This window comes from Metopolophium dirhodum, chromosome 5 (assembly GCF_019925205.1).
Source record: "Metopolophium dirhodum isolate CAU chromosome 5, ASM1992520v1, whole genome shotgun sequence".
In the NCBI taxonomy this organism is placed as follows: domain Eukaryota; kingdom Metazoa; phylum Arthropoda; class Insecta; order Hemiptera; family Aphididae; genus Metopolophium; species Metopolophium dirhodum.
This window is the reverse complement of record NC_083564.1, coordinates 28,947,806-28,964,223: the sequence shown is the minus strand read 5'-3', so window position 1 is coordinate 28,964,223 and position 16,418 is coordinate 28,947,806. Positions and strand designations below refer to the sequence as shown.

General features: G+C 28.0%; 1 protein-coding gene across 1 annotated transcript; it reads right to left on the bottom strand.

Moving 5' to 3' along the window:
- Positions 1-2,905: 2,905 nt before the first annotated feature.
- On the bottom strand, positions 2,906-5,366 carry LOC132945684 (uncharacterized). The gene is made up of 3 exons (XM_061015448.1): positions 5,341-5,366; positions 5,095-5,214; positions 2,906-3,242 (listed from the first exon to the last, which is right to left on the bottom strand). Exons 1-3 carry the CDS (start codon positions 5,364-5,366, stop codon positions 3,026-3,028), a joined length of 363 nt encoding a protein of 120 aa, XP_060871431.1. The 3' UTR covers positions 2,906-3,025.
- Positions 5,367-16,418: the final 11,052 nt, after the last annotated feature.

The window sequence follows — 16,418 nt, the reverse complement described above, 5'->3', positions numbered from 1 at the left end:
TTTTAAATTCTAATGCAGTGGTGTAGCCAAGGAGGGGTTTCTACCATGCCCCCTCCCCCACCCCATTGGCCGTATTATTTTGAGTGATTGTCATTTAGGCACATCGCACATGGACCTAAAAGCCAACATGGTTGGGTATAAATAAAGATAGACACGACGTTTGAAAACATAGAATTAAAGGTATTTTATAATTTTACCTGGTAAATCAGTCTACTTAGAGAACGTTTGAGTAAACATAATACATATACTGAAATACTAAATATTACTGAAGTTTTGGAAACCCGTCATGGTAAAAACAAAATTGCATCATAATTGGTAATTTTTGATGTAATGAATTTAAAATAAACAAATACGAGCACAACATTTTTTTTTTTTTATTTATTTAAATAAGGCTTCAACTCTTGGGTTATTAGCCTGTAAAAATTACAAAATATTATTAATTGAGTATTGGTCTTACAACTATGGGGATACATTATGTTTAACAATAGAGGGAGTTTGTAGGATATATGTACATTTAATTATTTAATTATTAATAATTTTTCTAAGTTAGTTTTGCTAAGCCTATGTTTTTGAAAAAGTTGTATATATTTTTGGTGTTCTCTTCGCCAAGTGCCTGTTGCATTGTTGATGGGTTTCCGAGAATTTGTCTGGAGTTGATGAACTTGGGGCATTCAAGTGTGATATGTTTGATTGTCAGCACTTTGTCACAGAGTTCACAGGTCGGGCCGTCTTCTTTTGTTATGAGGTGCAAGTGTGTTAGACGGGAGTGTCCAATCCGAGTTCTTGTGGTAACTATTTCTTCGTGCCTGGATGAGGGTGGAGGAGTTTTCCATGGGTCGATTGATGTTTTAATTTCTTTTAGTTTATTTGTGTTTGAAGTCTTCTCCCACGAGTCTTGCCAGAGACTTTTAGTTAGCTTATTTATTTTTATGAGTGCGTCTTGAAATGTTATTTGGTTTATTAATACTAAGCTGGGTGATAATATTGCTTCGTTGGCTGCCTTGTCAGCTAGTTTGTTGCCATTTATGCCAGTGTGAGAGGGGACGCATAGAAATTCGATTTTTTTCCTTGAGTTTGATAACTTTTCTTGGATGGATTGAATTATTTCATTTTTGGGGTAAGGATTTTCGAGGGCTAAGAGAGCACTAAGAGAGTCACTAATTATAAGTATTTCTTTGGACACTAAGGCCATCGCGTGTGAGATTGCATTTTGGATGGCTTGACTTTCAGCAGAAAGAATGCTGGTTTCATGAGGAGGTTTGAACATTGAAGTTTTGTTATTTTCTATGAATGCGAATCCGATTCCATTGGGGGATTTTGAGGCGCCCGTAAAGATTTTTGTGTGGTGAGGGTATTTGTGTGGTGCATTATCACTCTGGCTCTCAGCTAAACCATTGGCTTCTTTGTCATTATAATAATATTATGAAATACAATTTTTAATAAAAACTGGTATATAACAAATTTGCAAATAAAATACTTATTTAATAAAAGATGAGTTTTTTTAATTCATTGATTAAAATTATAACATATCAATTATTTCATTCTTGTTTATTAAAAAGATAATTTCTTTTTAAACAAATGGCCAAGTTAAAGGTTCAAAATATTATTGATTGATAATTATATTATATACTAAGTTTAGTTTTAAAAATGTTAAGCTTTGAAAATAACATGTATTGATGTAGGTATTCAATGATAACTATAATAATTTGAATGCTTTGCACTTACCAGGTCAAATGCATCTAAATAAATTGTTAATTTTTTTATTAGTTAGTAAAATATTTTTTGATTGCTGATCTTTCTTCTTTCTTTTCGCTAATCCACTCAAAACTTTTGATTTCATCATTTTAGAAAAAATTAAGATTATCCGGATTTTTTGATTTTAACACAATATGAAAAATAATACAATACACTGCACACAGAAGAAATGTGAACTGTAAAGTCTGTAATAATATTAAACCGAAAATGGCAAAAATATCTAACTAAATGAATATTATTAAAAAATTAAAGGATGTGTCTATAGATACACAAAATGGAATATGGATGAGTGAAAAATGATTTTTTTGTAATCATTAACATAGTAACCATTTATTTTCCAAGTTTGTATAGTTGACTGTTAATGTGTAGTTTGTTTATTTCTATTTTTTATTTATTAATTATTTATATTTAATTATATTGGGATTGTGGCGGTGATTTAATAAGGAGTCGCGTATTGGCAATTCGATGTCTTATACTCGTTACGCAGTGTGGTTGTGTGCGAAGTAAATGATCATTAGTGTGCGTAGATACGTTCGGAATCCGTCGTGTGCCACTCTCGAACGCACACATGTAAATAAATCGAGAAAAACGAAATATATTCTTCTATTTTATCACCTATAAAAACTACCAAAAGCGGTAGTAAATTAAACATACTACCTGAAGTTTGATTGTAATTTCGAATGACGCGTTGAATTCGTAAGTTCTTAGACTATGCTGTGTCGGAACCATTTTTTTGATATAAAGCCCAAAATAAATACAAATGTAATGCAATTATTTCATGAGATTTTTTAAAAAAATATCCAAATTGTATGGTCCTTTAAAATTGAAAATTCCTAGAAAGCCCGTGTAGTTGCGGCACATCATAGCAGACTTCTTTAGCACATACCTACGTATAAAATAAGGCTGATGATCAATACGACGATGAGCAGCTGTAAGTGCAATTATGATGATTGATACGGTCCACTAGGTCCTGTCTTATGCTTTAATGCAACTCGAAAAGCGTAAATCTATGGCTAAAACGGACGTAAGAAAAACATATGTAATGTAATATACAACATTATATACAAAATTACATTATCAAAAATGTATTAAATTTGCATACATTTCTGTACAAATTATCATGGTTTCTACAGTTAAATTGCTTAAAATTAAATTAATTGACTACAGAACTGTATTATTAGTACACAAATAAATTCACAAAAATTGTATTTAAAATACTAAATCTACATAAATTTCACAATTTAACTTTATCAAATTACATTATTTTAATTTAACATCTACTCATACACGTTAAACAATCCATAGTTTCCGATCCCGAAGCACAAGCTATTGTACACATTCCAACACACATTTCTCGACTACCTGGCCTTCCACCACCGTTACTGGTCCCTCCACGTCTGGAACCGCCATATTTGCGGAATTCTTCTATTAGATTTTTTGTTGCAGATGGATCATCTTTTACATTTCCGTCTCCATATCCTTCCTGTCTTTTTTATTAAATTTTTACAAGAAGAGCAATTATTATTTTTTATATTAGTATATTTACATTCATAACTATTACCTACAATATAATTTATAATGTATCAATAATTATAAGTGCAATTTAGGGGGTGGCATGGGGGGCTAAGGAAAAGGACCAATCGTTGCCCCACACTATCTAACCCTGGAGCATAGAAACACATGTAAACTATAATAGCTCCCCACCCCTAATTTAAAACTCAAATTACGCCTATGATCTTAACGCGTCATAGTATATTTCATATTCAATTGTTGAACCGTTTTCTTTGTTTAAATATGACTGACATGAGTAATTTTTTTTTTTATTAGCATAATTTAATTGAACATTATAAACCAATAAAATGATGTTTATTAAGAAGACGATTATTTTGATATTCATGGTGGATATGGGATTTCTCGTATACTTAATACTTATATTGTATTCTATATAATGTATTTATTTTTATAAGGTATTTGTTCGTTATTTTTAATTCCATATCATCTATTAATTACATTAATGATATTGTTAGTCGTCTAAACATTTACAGCGATGAATGTATTGATTTTATAATAAAATGTGTTATTTTTTTAAATTCCCAATAGTTTTCAAAAGTGTCGAAAAAACATAATAAAAAATTAAGGAAAAACGGGAATTTTTACACAAAGTCGGGTCTCAACCATATCGGTTTTGATTTTTGATGTTGACGAAATAGAAATTTACAAATAATTTAGTAGTTAAATATTTTAAAATGTTCAACTTTTATAGCTAAGAATTGAAAATGTTGAACAAGGTTGCGAGTTAGTAGTTTTTTCTGTAACCAAAAAATCTAAAAAGTATACATAAATACAGTTTTTTTATATTCGTGACCCCGAAAATAGGTGAAAAATAAAGTCACATTACGCCTCTAAAAAAAAAAAATTAAAAAAAGGTGGGTAAGTGGATGTCGCTCTGCTGTACAGTAGGTTACAAGTGGGTCACTGTAATAGATGGTGTTAAATTTGAATTCAATGATATAATATCATTGTATAATAAAAACGATTCTGAGGGAAAACGGTCAGTCAGCCTATGATATTACAAAGTATATTTGATGATATTATTGTAAATAAAGTAATTTATATATAAACTATTTACGTGGAGCCTTGTATTAAATTTTCAATCCTTAGCTATAAAAGTTGAACATTTTATACATTTTTAACTACAAAATAATTATTAAATTATAAATTTGATAAATTTTGCCAAAATTTGAACTTTAAATGTCTATAAATAAAAACTGAGACTAAGGATTTTTAATTTGTTTCATCTGCCTTTGAAACAATAACCTAGGAGCCTTCTTTTAAATTTTCAAGCTTTTTTACCCAACAAATAAAATTTGATTGAAATTTAAAGAAAAAAAAAACTAAAAAAAATGGAAATTGAAAATGTCTGTAAACAACTCAAAATAAGTCAAAATATTTGGAAAATGTTATGGTGTATAGAAAATACTAATATAAACATTCAGTCAAAATTTCATGTACCTACAGTCATTTGTTTTAGAGTTGCACCAAAAACCAAAATCGATTTTCTCAAAAACAGATTTTGCGTAAATATTCCCGTTTTCCTTAGTTTTTCTTTTGTTTTTCACGTCGCGTTTGTAAAATACTGGGAAATGTTTACTTTTGACCCCCTCAAAGTACCAACTAGATTCTTTTTCCTATCAGAAAAGTTACTGTTGAAGAAAATCCAAGCACTTGTACTGCCCAAAAATGTGATGACAGACACAAAAAAAAATTTAAAAAACACACATAATTGTAAAATCAATACATTTATGGCTTCGCTCAGAATCTAAAATATGATGTACTTACTTCTCAAGTCCTTGGTCGCTGCTGTGCTCTAAGCCATGATTTTGATCTCTACTTTGCGATTCAATGATTTCCGGTGCACCCAGTGAGTAACTGACAAACACAATAACCCAAAAGAATTGACTAGAAAAGAAAAAAATGAATTTAAATCACAAATGTATTAGTCCATCAAGTTAGTCCATAGTTGTACTTATAAGTTATGACATTTATTTTAGCAAATTATTTAAGTTATAGAATAGGTGTAGGTACTGGTGTACTAATATTTTCATATTCATAGTAAGTATATTATTCAGCGACATCCGAGACTATACTTTGTTTTCTAAAATTTAAGTAAATGAAAATAAATCACTGTAAGTTCCAATTCCGATAAACCATCATATTCTAAGTTTTTCCTCTTTCCATAACTATTTACAATTGTCTTATCAAATTACAATCTTGTAATTGTTGAGCTATAATATAGTTGTCTACTAATAGCTATCGAAATTTAAATAAAGTTTAAATTACTGATTAATTATTATTATTTAAGAAATCAATAAGAAAATTGGGGACGGAGTGGCCGAGCGGACTAAGGCGTCGGGCTTAAAGATCAATTAAAAAAAAAATAATAATAATAATAGGTATTTTTACCGATTTTAAAATAATAATTTCAAATTCGTATTAGAATTCGTATTTTTTTTTCAACCTAGGATATTTTCTATTATATTTATATTGTTATAATGTAATACCTACGGTAGACAGTAAGTTGAGTTAATAATATCATTCGTATATTATCATATTTGTATATATAAAAAGGTGGATACGTGGATGTCACTCTGCTGTACAGTAGGTTACAAGTGGGTCACTGTAATAGATGGTGTTTAATTTGAATTCAATGATATAATATCATTGTATAAGAAAAAAGAGTTTAAGCGAATACGGTCAGTCAGCCTATGATATTATAAAGTATATTTGACGATAATAAATTGTCTTTATGTGAATAAAGTAATTACCTACATATAATAACTTATTTACGTGGAACATTGTTTTAAAATTACAATCCTTACCTATAAAAGTTAAATTATCACGCTTTTTTACCCAACAAATAAAATTTTATTGGCCATTTTAGAAATAAAAACAAAAGAAATTGAAAACTGTCAATGTCCGTAAACAGCTCAAAAAGAGTCAAAATATTTTCAACATTTTATGGTGTATAGAAAATGCTAATATAAACATTCAGTGAAATTTTCAAGTATCTACAGTCATTCGTTTTTTAATTACAATAAAATAAGGAAATTGTTACATGAGAAACCAAGTGAATATCAAATGTTGTAAAAATATAAATTTCAGACGCTCATAAAAATTTAATTTAAGTTTCTTGTAGACATTTTTTTTTTTGATAAAGGTAGACAAATGTATGAGTAATCTTATATTACATTTTAAAATCTTAGATTTAAAAAGAAAAATTTTTATGAATTCTCAACTCAAAATAATTTGCTAATTTTCGTGATTTTTCCGTATTTTGTCAAAATTTGAACTTTAAATGCTTATAAATAAAAACTGTGACTAAGGATTTTCAATTTTTTTTCATCTGCCTTTGAAACAATAACCTAAGAGCCTTTTATTAAATTTTCAAGCTTTTTTACTCAACAGACAAAATTTTATTGATATTTATAAAAAAAAAACCCACAGTACCATCTAGATTCACTTTCCTATCAGAAAAGTTACTGTTGAAGAAAATCCAAGCACTTTTACTGTCCTAATAGGCGATGACGGACACAAAAAAAAAAAATTAATTTAAAAAAAAATTAAAAATTAAAAAAAAAACACATATCATTGTAAAATCAATACATTCATCGTTCCACACAGAATCTAAAATAAATTAGATAGGTATTTAAACGGAACATAACGATCTTAGTTATGTTTAATTTAAAAATATAATTCGCTTTTACTTGAAAGTATAACATAATGTTATATAGGTAAACATACTTACATTTTCAGAGCAATGTTTTTGGAAAATTTAGTTCAACCTAAAGTCTTGCTTATAGCAAAATAAATTACTTTTATAGCAACAATATCATAAAATATCCTGAGTTGTTAGTAATATAATATATAGGTTGAGTGTTGAACATTTTTTGTTCGAATATTATTAAAATTTACTAACAAAAATACAAGACTATATTAGGGCTGTTGGAAGCTGTTCGTTTTTTGTACATTTAGATCTAAGCTGTAAAAAATATACTTCTAGAAGTCCAATTTCATTTTCGAAAAAATATATGATTTTCTCCGATTTTTGTCTGTTTTGTGGGAAATTCATTTTTAGATTCTGAGCGAAGCGATGAATGTATTGATTTTACAATGATGTGTTTTTTTTTTTATTTTTGTGTCTGTCATCACCTTTTAGGACAGTAAAAGTGCTTGGATTTTCTTCAATAGTAATTTTTCTGATAGGAAAGTGAATCTAGTTGGTACTTTGGGGGTCAAAAGTAAAAATTTCCCAGTAGTTTTCACAAGCGACGTGAAAAACAAAAGAAAAATTAAGGAAAAACGGGAATTTTTACGCAAAATCTTTTTTGACATCCACTTATCTACCTTTTTTTTTTTAGTTATACCTACCGAAGTAAAAGTGAATTTTGAAAAAAAAAAGAAAATTACTTTGGTATTATACTAATTAAACAATACTACAAATAAAAAATCCATTTCCTACATAACCTAGAAAAGTGATTAAAGAATTTAAATATGTTTTCAAAATTAAAATAGGGCTTTTAGCACATGGGTAAATTTTTCTTCCGCTTTTTGGGAGTTTCGTGGCACATGTAAGTTGAAAATTTTTTTATCACAACATTTAATGACGTGACTGCGCGTATTTACGTTACTGAGGTCCAAGAATCTTAGTCGTCAATTATCTTTAATTACATCAAGCGTTCGGAGAACTCACACACACTAATTATCAGTCACTACAAACACAATCATATAGCACTAACAATGGATGTACAATATTTCCTAAATCAGACCCCTTCAAAATGGTTCGCTTTTGACAGCCTTAACTTTTAATTTTTATCAAACATAAAATAAAATATAAAAAAGGCCAAAAAAAATTTCAGGGGGAGGGCACGTGCCCCCAGTGCCCACCCACTGGCTTCGGCACTGAATTAAGCAATATTATAATTATAGCAATGTTGGTGCGTTTGGCATTGGTGTGTATTTCTATATAGGTAGTATAATTATGTAGTATTAGGTACAAAGTTGACCTTAGTCGAATATTTTACGTCACTTTTGGGACTGTGGTACACATACAGTTGAATAAATAATATTCAAATGTTATTGCCATTTGCACGAATATTTATGGGGTGAAGCGGCTCAAGTCAAACAAGACACAGAGTCGACTACCTCCAATTATAGTATTTCTTGGAAAAGTACCGGTAAATTAACGAATTCTAATAGAACTATTGTCTTTTTTAGTTTTTATTCAAAAACTAATAACCTAAGGTACTTGAAATTTTCATAAAATGCCTATTTTATTATTATAAAATTATAAATTTTTCAAAATATGATGACTAGATTTGAGGTATTTATGTTTATTTTAAATTTATTTATAAACAATTATAAATGTCAATAAAGTTGAATTTGAAAGCTTGACGATTTAATATAAGGTATCTCGCATAAGTGGTTATTTGGTTTACTAATGAATTTTTATAAGTATTTTAAGTTAAAATTTTGATATTTTTTATCAAATTGAAAATTTACAAATATACAATTTTGTAGTTAAGAAATTATAAAATATTTAATTTTTTTTAGATAGGATTGAAAATTCAAAACAAGGATTTTCATAAATAGTTTATACCAAGCATGCATCTTGCAGCCTATAATTACGGGGGAATGGGGGGGAGGTGGATTATAAATATGTATACATATTTGGTATATAAATATTTGTATATATATATTTATATATACATGCAAAAGTACTTAATGCAATAATTCATTATTAAGTTTAATGAATACTTTATTTTCATAAACTGTATTGAATGTCTTTATTGAAATGAAAATGTATAATTTAGTCTAATTATAATAAAAGAAAAAATTGCAACAATGAACAGATAACCAAATATATAGAATATAGATATTATAACTATAGAATATAACCCAATCGACGGTCGTCGTCACTCAGTCGGTCATAATAATAATAATGTTATCGATAGTTTATAAATTTATGGTACTGCACCACACTGGATCCGTATTATAATTGTACATACTAAACAGATCTCTAATGAATTTATTTTACATATACCGCATATGATCTACAGTTAATATGCAATAGTATATGGCTACTTATATTATTAGACAATCTCATGATCAATTCTGCAGTTGTATTTGATTTATTCAAGATTACTGCTCTCAAGTAGTCAAGTATGCGAATATATACATAATATATGTATTTAATAGTGTGTGTGTGTGTTATGTACTTAATTCATATATGTGTATATATTGTAATTTGAGTATGTAATTATGTAGGTATCTATAGAATAGGTATACTATATTATGGTGCACTAAATTGTGAATTATTTTATTATTGACACATTATGTATTGTTTATAATATTGGTTGATTACATTATATGGCTAAACGTCAATTATACCTCAGTCCTCAGGTTGACAGGCACAGATTGTGCTTGATGGCACAAACATGTTTATTTGTACTGTACAATGTACATTAGTACATTACTATATTATAATAATATGTACTTCTACAGAGATTCTATTACTTATAATATAATATATTACATACATAAGTTAATTACTTAAGGTAGTTAGCTATACCATGAGCGCATAATATAGATTGAAGAAATATTAATTCAAGCAATTAATGTAGTGGTTATCACTTTACTATTACTTATTACAAATTATTATTATAGGTACCATTAATTGTATAGGTACCTATATTAATAATTGTACATAGATATTTAATTAGCAAGACAATTCCATCATTATGGAGGTGATACTAAGCAAATGTTAAATGTAATATAATATATTAATATACAGCTACTAATATCATAATTTATTTTAATTTACAATGCAATATTAATGTTAATGGGCTTTTCAATATCTATCATCTGGATTAATCTTTACATTCTATAAGAGGTGTAGTCGTAGGAGTAGTAGTGTTCACACAGAATTTTTTTTAGATAGGATTTTAAGTATACGAAAAATATATTTACTTGATATAGGTTGGTACTGATGATAGTGCACTAACCATAGTTTACAAGATTATTGTTGGTCACTGCTTTGGTTTTCTTTAACAGTATCTTGTACGATGGGATAATGAATCTAGTTTGTCAGTTGGGGAAGTCAAAATTTAAAATTTCCAATAGTTTTCAAAAGCACCGGGCAAAACAACTTAAAAATTAAGGAAAAATATTTACTCAAAATCAGTTTTCGACAAAATAAATTTTGGTTTTTGTTGTAACTCTAAAACAAATTATATTTTTCGAATTGGTTGAACAGAGAAGACAAATAGTGCACTAGTATCATCTTAAAGATAAAAAGTTGTAGGCCAAAAATAATTTGTAAACCTTATGAAAATATAATTTAATACAATTAATTAATCTTAAAACATTGTAAAAAAATTTTTATTTTCCATATTTCAATATAGTTTCTGAATATAATATTTCATTAAAAAACATGTTTTCAAATTATATTTTCTAAAAATAGTTTATTCTATTAAAAGATGAGATAAATAGAAATGCTCTTTTAATATTTAGCAAACATATATTTACATTAGAAGTGACAGAAGATAAATGGTTGCAACTCTACGGGCATAACAACTTTTTAACGACCACACACAAAATACACCAAGAGCCGTCCATATCAAAAGAGCTGACATCGTATGTAGCGGCTACAGCATATTCAGATGTAGGTACCGGAGCCGTTAGAGACCAGCGAGACTTTACGCCACCTATACACCACAAATATACGACTAGGTACTGTACAGTTATAATATTACTAAAAATACACTATTCTTTATTTCACTGTTGAAATTTACTAGGACAGTAGGACTTTATTTAAAATCATCATATTTTGGACGGTCCGCATACAACAAAGGAACACGAAAAAACTAAAAACGATTATGTTAAATATGAATATTGTAATAATATAGTTGTATTGATAGTTGAACAGTAAGCATGACTGGGCATTAACGAGTTAAAAGTTAAAATTAAGTTAATTAACTCGTTACTTTTTACTAGATTCTGAGCGGATGAATGTATTGATTTTACAATGATGTGTGTTTTTAATTCTGAGCAAAGCCATGAATGTATTGATTTTACAATGATGTGTAATTTTTTTTATTTATTTATTTTTCTTTTTGAATTTAGTGCAACTCTAAAACAAATGACCGTAGGTACACGAAATTATGACTGAATGTTTATATTAGCATTTTCTATACACCATAATATTTTCCAAATATTTTGACTAATTTTGAGCCGTTTACGGACATTTTCAGTTTCCATTTTTTTTTCTATAAATATCAATAACATTTTATTTGTTGGTTAAAAAACGCAAATTATTCTGAGTTGAGAATTCATAAAAATTTTTCTTTTTTAATCTAAGATTTGAAAATGTAATACAAGATTATCTATAAGTTTGACTAACTTTATCAAAAAAAGTCTACATGAAAGTCAAATTGAATTTTTATGAGCGTTTGAAATTCATATTTTTACAACATTTGATATTCACTCGATTTCTCATGTAACGATTTTCGTATTTTGTTGTATTTAAAAAATGCTTGTGGTAATTGCCCAAGTGTAATTTCACTAAATGTTTATATTAACATTTTCTATACACAAAAACATTTTGAAAATAATTTGACTCTTTTTGAGCTGCTTATGGACATTGTCAGTTTTCAATTTTTTTAGTTTTTTTTCTATAAATATCAATAAAATGTTATTTGTTGGGTAAAAAAGCGTGAAAATTTAATGCAAGGCTCCTGATATATTGTTACAATAGTAGTTGAAAAATATTAAAAATACATATGCACATTTTTTTATAAGCATTTAAAATTCAAAATTTAATTATTATTTTTTAGTTAAAAATGTATAAAATGTTCAACTTTTATAGCTAAGGATTGAAAATTTAATACAAGGCTCCACGTAAATAGTTTATATATAAATTACTTTATTCACAATAATATCATCAAATATACTTTGTAATATCATATAGGCTGACTGACTGTTTTCGCTCAGAATCGTTTTTCTTATACAATGATATTATATCATTGAATTCAAATTTAACACCATCTATTACAGTGACCCACTTGTAACCTACTGTACATTAAAGCAATATCCACTTACCCACCTTTTTTTATTTTATTTTTATTTATGTGTCTGTCATCACGGTTTGGGGGCAGTAAAACTGCTTCGATTTTCTTCAACAGTATCTTGTTCGATGGCAAAGTGAAATATCTTTTTGGTGCATTCGGGATGTCAAATTTTCAAATTTTCAACAGTTTTCAAAAGCGCCAGGAAAAACAATATAAAAATTAAGGAATAACGGGAATTTTCACGCAAAATCTGTTTTCAAGAACATTGATTTTGGTTTTTGGTGTAACTCTAAAACATATGTTATGGTTATTTATATTTGCATTTTCTATACACGTTAATATTTTAAAAAATTTTGATTTGTTTTGAACTGTTTAGGAACATTTTCAGTTTCCAATTTATTAGTATTTTTTTCCATGGATGTCAATAAAACTTTATTTGTTTGGTAAAAAAGCTTGAAAATTTAATACAAGGTTCCTACTATATTATTACAATGATATTTGAAAAATATTAAAAATCCTTTGTCAAACTTTTTATTTATAAACATTTAAAGTTCAAATCTTGACAAAATACGACATTATCACGAAAATTATTTTGAGTTAAGAATTCAAATTTTTATGAATTCTTTTCAAATTTCAGATTTTAAAATGCAATATAAGATTATCCATAAATGTTCCTTTACCAAAAAAAAAAAAACGTCTACTAGAAAGTCAACTTAAATTTTTATGAGCGTTTGAAATTCATATTTTTACAACATTTGCAGATATTCACTCGATTTTTCATGTAGTGATATTCTTATTTTGTTGTGTTTAATAAATTAATGACTTGAAAATTAAGTTACTTTTTTTCAAAGAAAAGAAAAAAATTAAGTTAATTTTTAACTTAACGACTTAACGAAAAAAATTACGAGTAACTCTTAACTTGACGAGTTAAAAAAATCGTTAACTTGTCCAGCTGTGATTTCAGTAAGTTGTATAAATTTGAGCTTATATGTTCTATATGTAGTATGTTAGGTATGTGTTTGATACTGCTTTTTTGCTTAGTATATCCTTCATATATTTGTAAAATATACGTACCTATATTTTTAACTACGTTTATTATACAATCTATTGCATTTACGGAATTTCGCTAAGGAAACAAAAAATTCGTCTTAAAATATCGAATACTTTGATATAATAAACTCATTTTTCAAATTTTATCGCTTACTGCCTTTTGTCTTAGGAGGGCAGTGAAGGAGTAGCTAATCTAAACCGTGATGATAGACACATAAAAAAATTTTAAATTAAAAAAAATCACACTCCATTGTAAAATCAATACATTCATCGCTCCGCTTAGAATCTAAAAATAAGAAAAACGGTAATTCTTAAGCAAAATCAGTTTTTGACAAAATCGATTTTGGTTTTTGTTGTAACTCTAAAAAAATGACCGTAGATACATCAAATGTTCACTGAATGTTTATATTATTATTATTTCTATACACGATAACATATTCAGTTTCCAAATTATTGTTCTGTACCATGCTTTGAACTTTACCATAAAAATAAATAAAATAAAACTTGTACACTTGTTTAGTATTTTATTTATTATTTTATTTTATTATAAATGTTTTTAATTAAATTTTGTTGTATTCCTTGTTTGTATTATATTCCACTTATTATTTTGTAAAAAGAATAATAAATTACAGTAATACTTGAATGGTTTAGTATTTATTGACGTAATTGATTACCGTACATTAATAATCGTTACATTTTAGGAAACCCTGGCCAAAACATTTGTATTAGCTAATTACTTAGTAATTAATTGATGAATTATTATTTTTTTTTTATGAATTTATTTATTTATAAGTATTGAAAAATAAAATGAGGTAAACATAAAAAAATTTAAAAAAACATGGGCTTGTGGAGGTGCCATTGCAAAATGTGTCTGGGCATTGAAAAGGTTTACAGTGGGTTATTCCATTTGACTGTTCTTTTTATTTTATTTTATTTGGTGTTCATTTTAGATTCTGAGCAGAGCGATGTGTGTATTTTTAACCATTCGTTTTGACATTTATTTTTAAATTGGTTGTAAATAAATTTTTTAATTTATGGTCTGAGTTTATATTCCAGAGTTGCTGTTCATACTTGATGTGGATTGTTTGCTTTTTCATTGGCGTACGTCCGCTCTTTCATTACCTGTTATTCCGCCGTGCCCGGATATCCATGAGAAAATTATGTTATTGTTAAATGTATTAGTCTATTTGGTTATTTTACTAACGATAAAATTATAGTTATTATATTACTAAGGCTAGATAAAATGCTCATGGAGTCTGTTAAAATTATATACTTTTTATCTTGCAAGTTGGCACTTATTATGAGAGTAGATAGAAGTAGTTATCCCAAGCTTATAGTACTTGTGTGGGTCGCGGACTTGTAACAGCCGCATCGCCGTCTACATAAAGTACATTCCCTATTATAGCTAGTATAAATTACAATACTCTCCGGCAGAATATATCAATTCTGTCGACAAATTTAATAACTTTATTTTAACTTTATTTTTTATATCATATTCATTTAAATGTGTTAATTAAAATGAGTGATGGAAGAAAACGTTGAAGTAGTGTTCTGCTTATATATAAATTAGAAAAAGAAAAAACATTATTTCAAGAACCGCAAAATTGACTCCTTTTTTTGATAATCCACGTCCATCAAACTCCAATTTGCCAAGTGAAACAGAGTCCAAGTATGATCCGTTTTCAAATAAGCCGAGTAATAACTATACAACAACATCCACGTATACAGTGTTGGAACTTGGAAATCACTAATCAGTATGTATTGTTAAAGGAAAATTATATAATAATATATTAAGTAATCTATTCTCTTACGTAGGAAATAGGTGGTTTCAAGAGTTTTTTATGTTTTACAGCTTCAAACTGTTCACCGTCTGGTCCTTTTCAACATTACAAATTGCGATCGCGGTAAACAAAGAATCATTTAAATAATTTTGTTATTTTCAATATTGAAAATGAAATTTGCAGAAAAATTAATTATGAGGATATAATTATAATACGTTTGCTTGTATAAAATCCTGTCGTAAAAAAATGAATAAGGTACCTGTGTTTTAAAGGAAAAATCAAGTTTATTTAAGTAAACGCTAAACAGTTATTTGTTTTAATTTTTATTTATTTAAGGAGTTATAAGCAGGACTGTGAGTTGTGATCATAGTTAAAATGTACTGTTACACAAAAAATGTCCTCCCCCCTTTTAAAGCACGATTTATAGGCGTTGCAAGACGCGGGTCCTTTATTTCTCCCTTTCCTAAGCTGTCGCAAGTTCCATAGTTCCTGTTTATTTTAATACTGGAACTCAATATATTTTATTTTTATCGTACATGCCAGGTAACCCTGTGAGGACACACCACGATTTATGTGGCGTGCAGCCTCCCGTGGGCCTGAATTTTATTATTATATCCAATAACATAGTTGTGCATCATTCCAATGATCACAACCCATGAACTAATATAAATTATAATGTCTTGCGACAGGTTAATTATTATACTTTTTCCCACACTTGCCATGTGCCCAATTGTTATATTATACTCATACTTTATTATTCACATGTGTGAAGGCCAATATTATTATAACTATTATTTACTATGTCAAAAATAAAAAACCTCATGATTACCTTAAAACTTCACCCTCATTATTTCATTTTTTTTTTTATTAATATCGTTTCTTCTTTTTCCCATCATAAATCCTCAACATTAATTTGTTGTTGCATGTAAAACAACCTATGAGTTCCACCGACTTGACCCTCAGGTCACACGCGGTGCGGCTCATAGGTCACGACCAAAGTGTTCCCCTTTGATCGTGGGTATTTTTTAGTGGTGCCAAAACTCCAATTTAACAATATTATATATTTATATATATAACTCGAATCAATTTGGAAACAGAATTTTCTCTGACGTATTGGCGTGGCGGTTTGATCAAATGATAATCGTACCATAGAGGCATGGACATAGTTTCTGACACCTCCAATGTCCATTTTTACCAACAAAAAAAA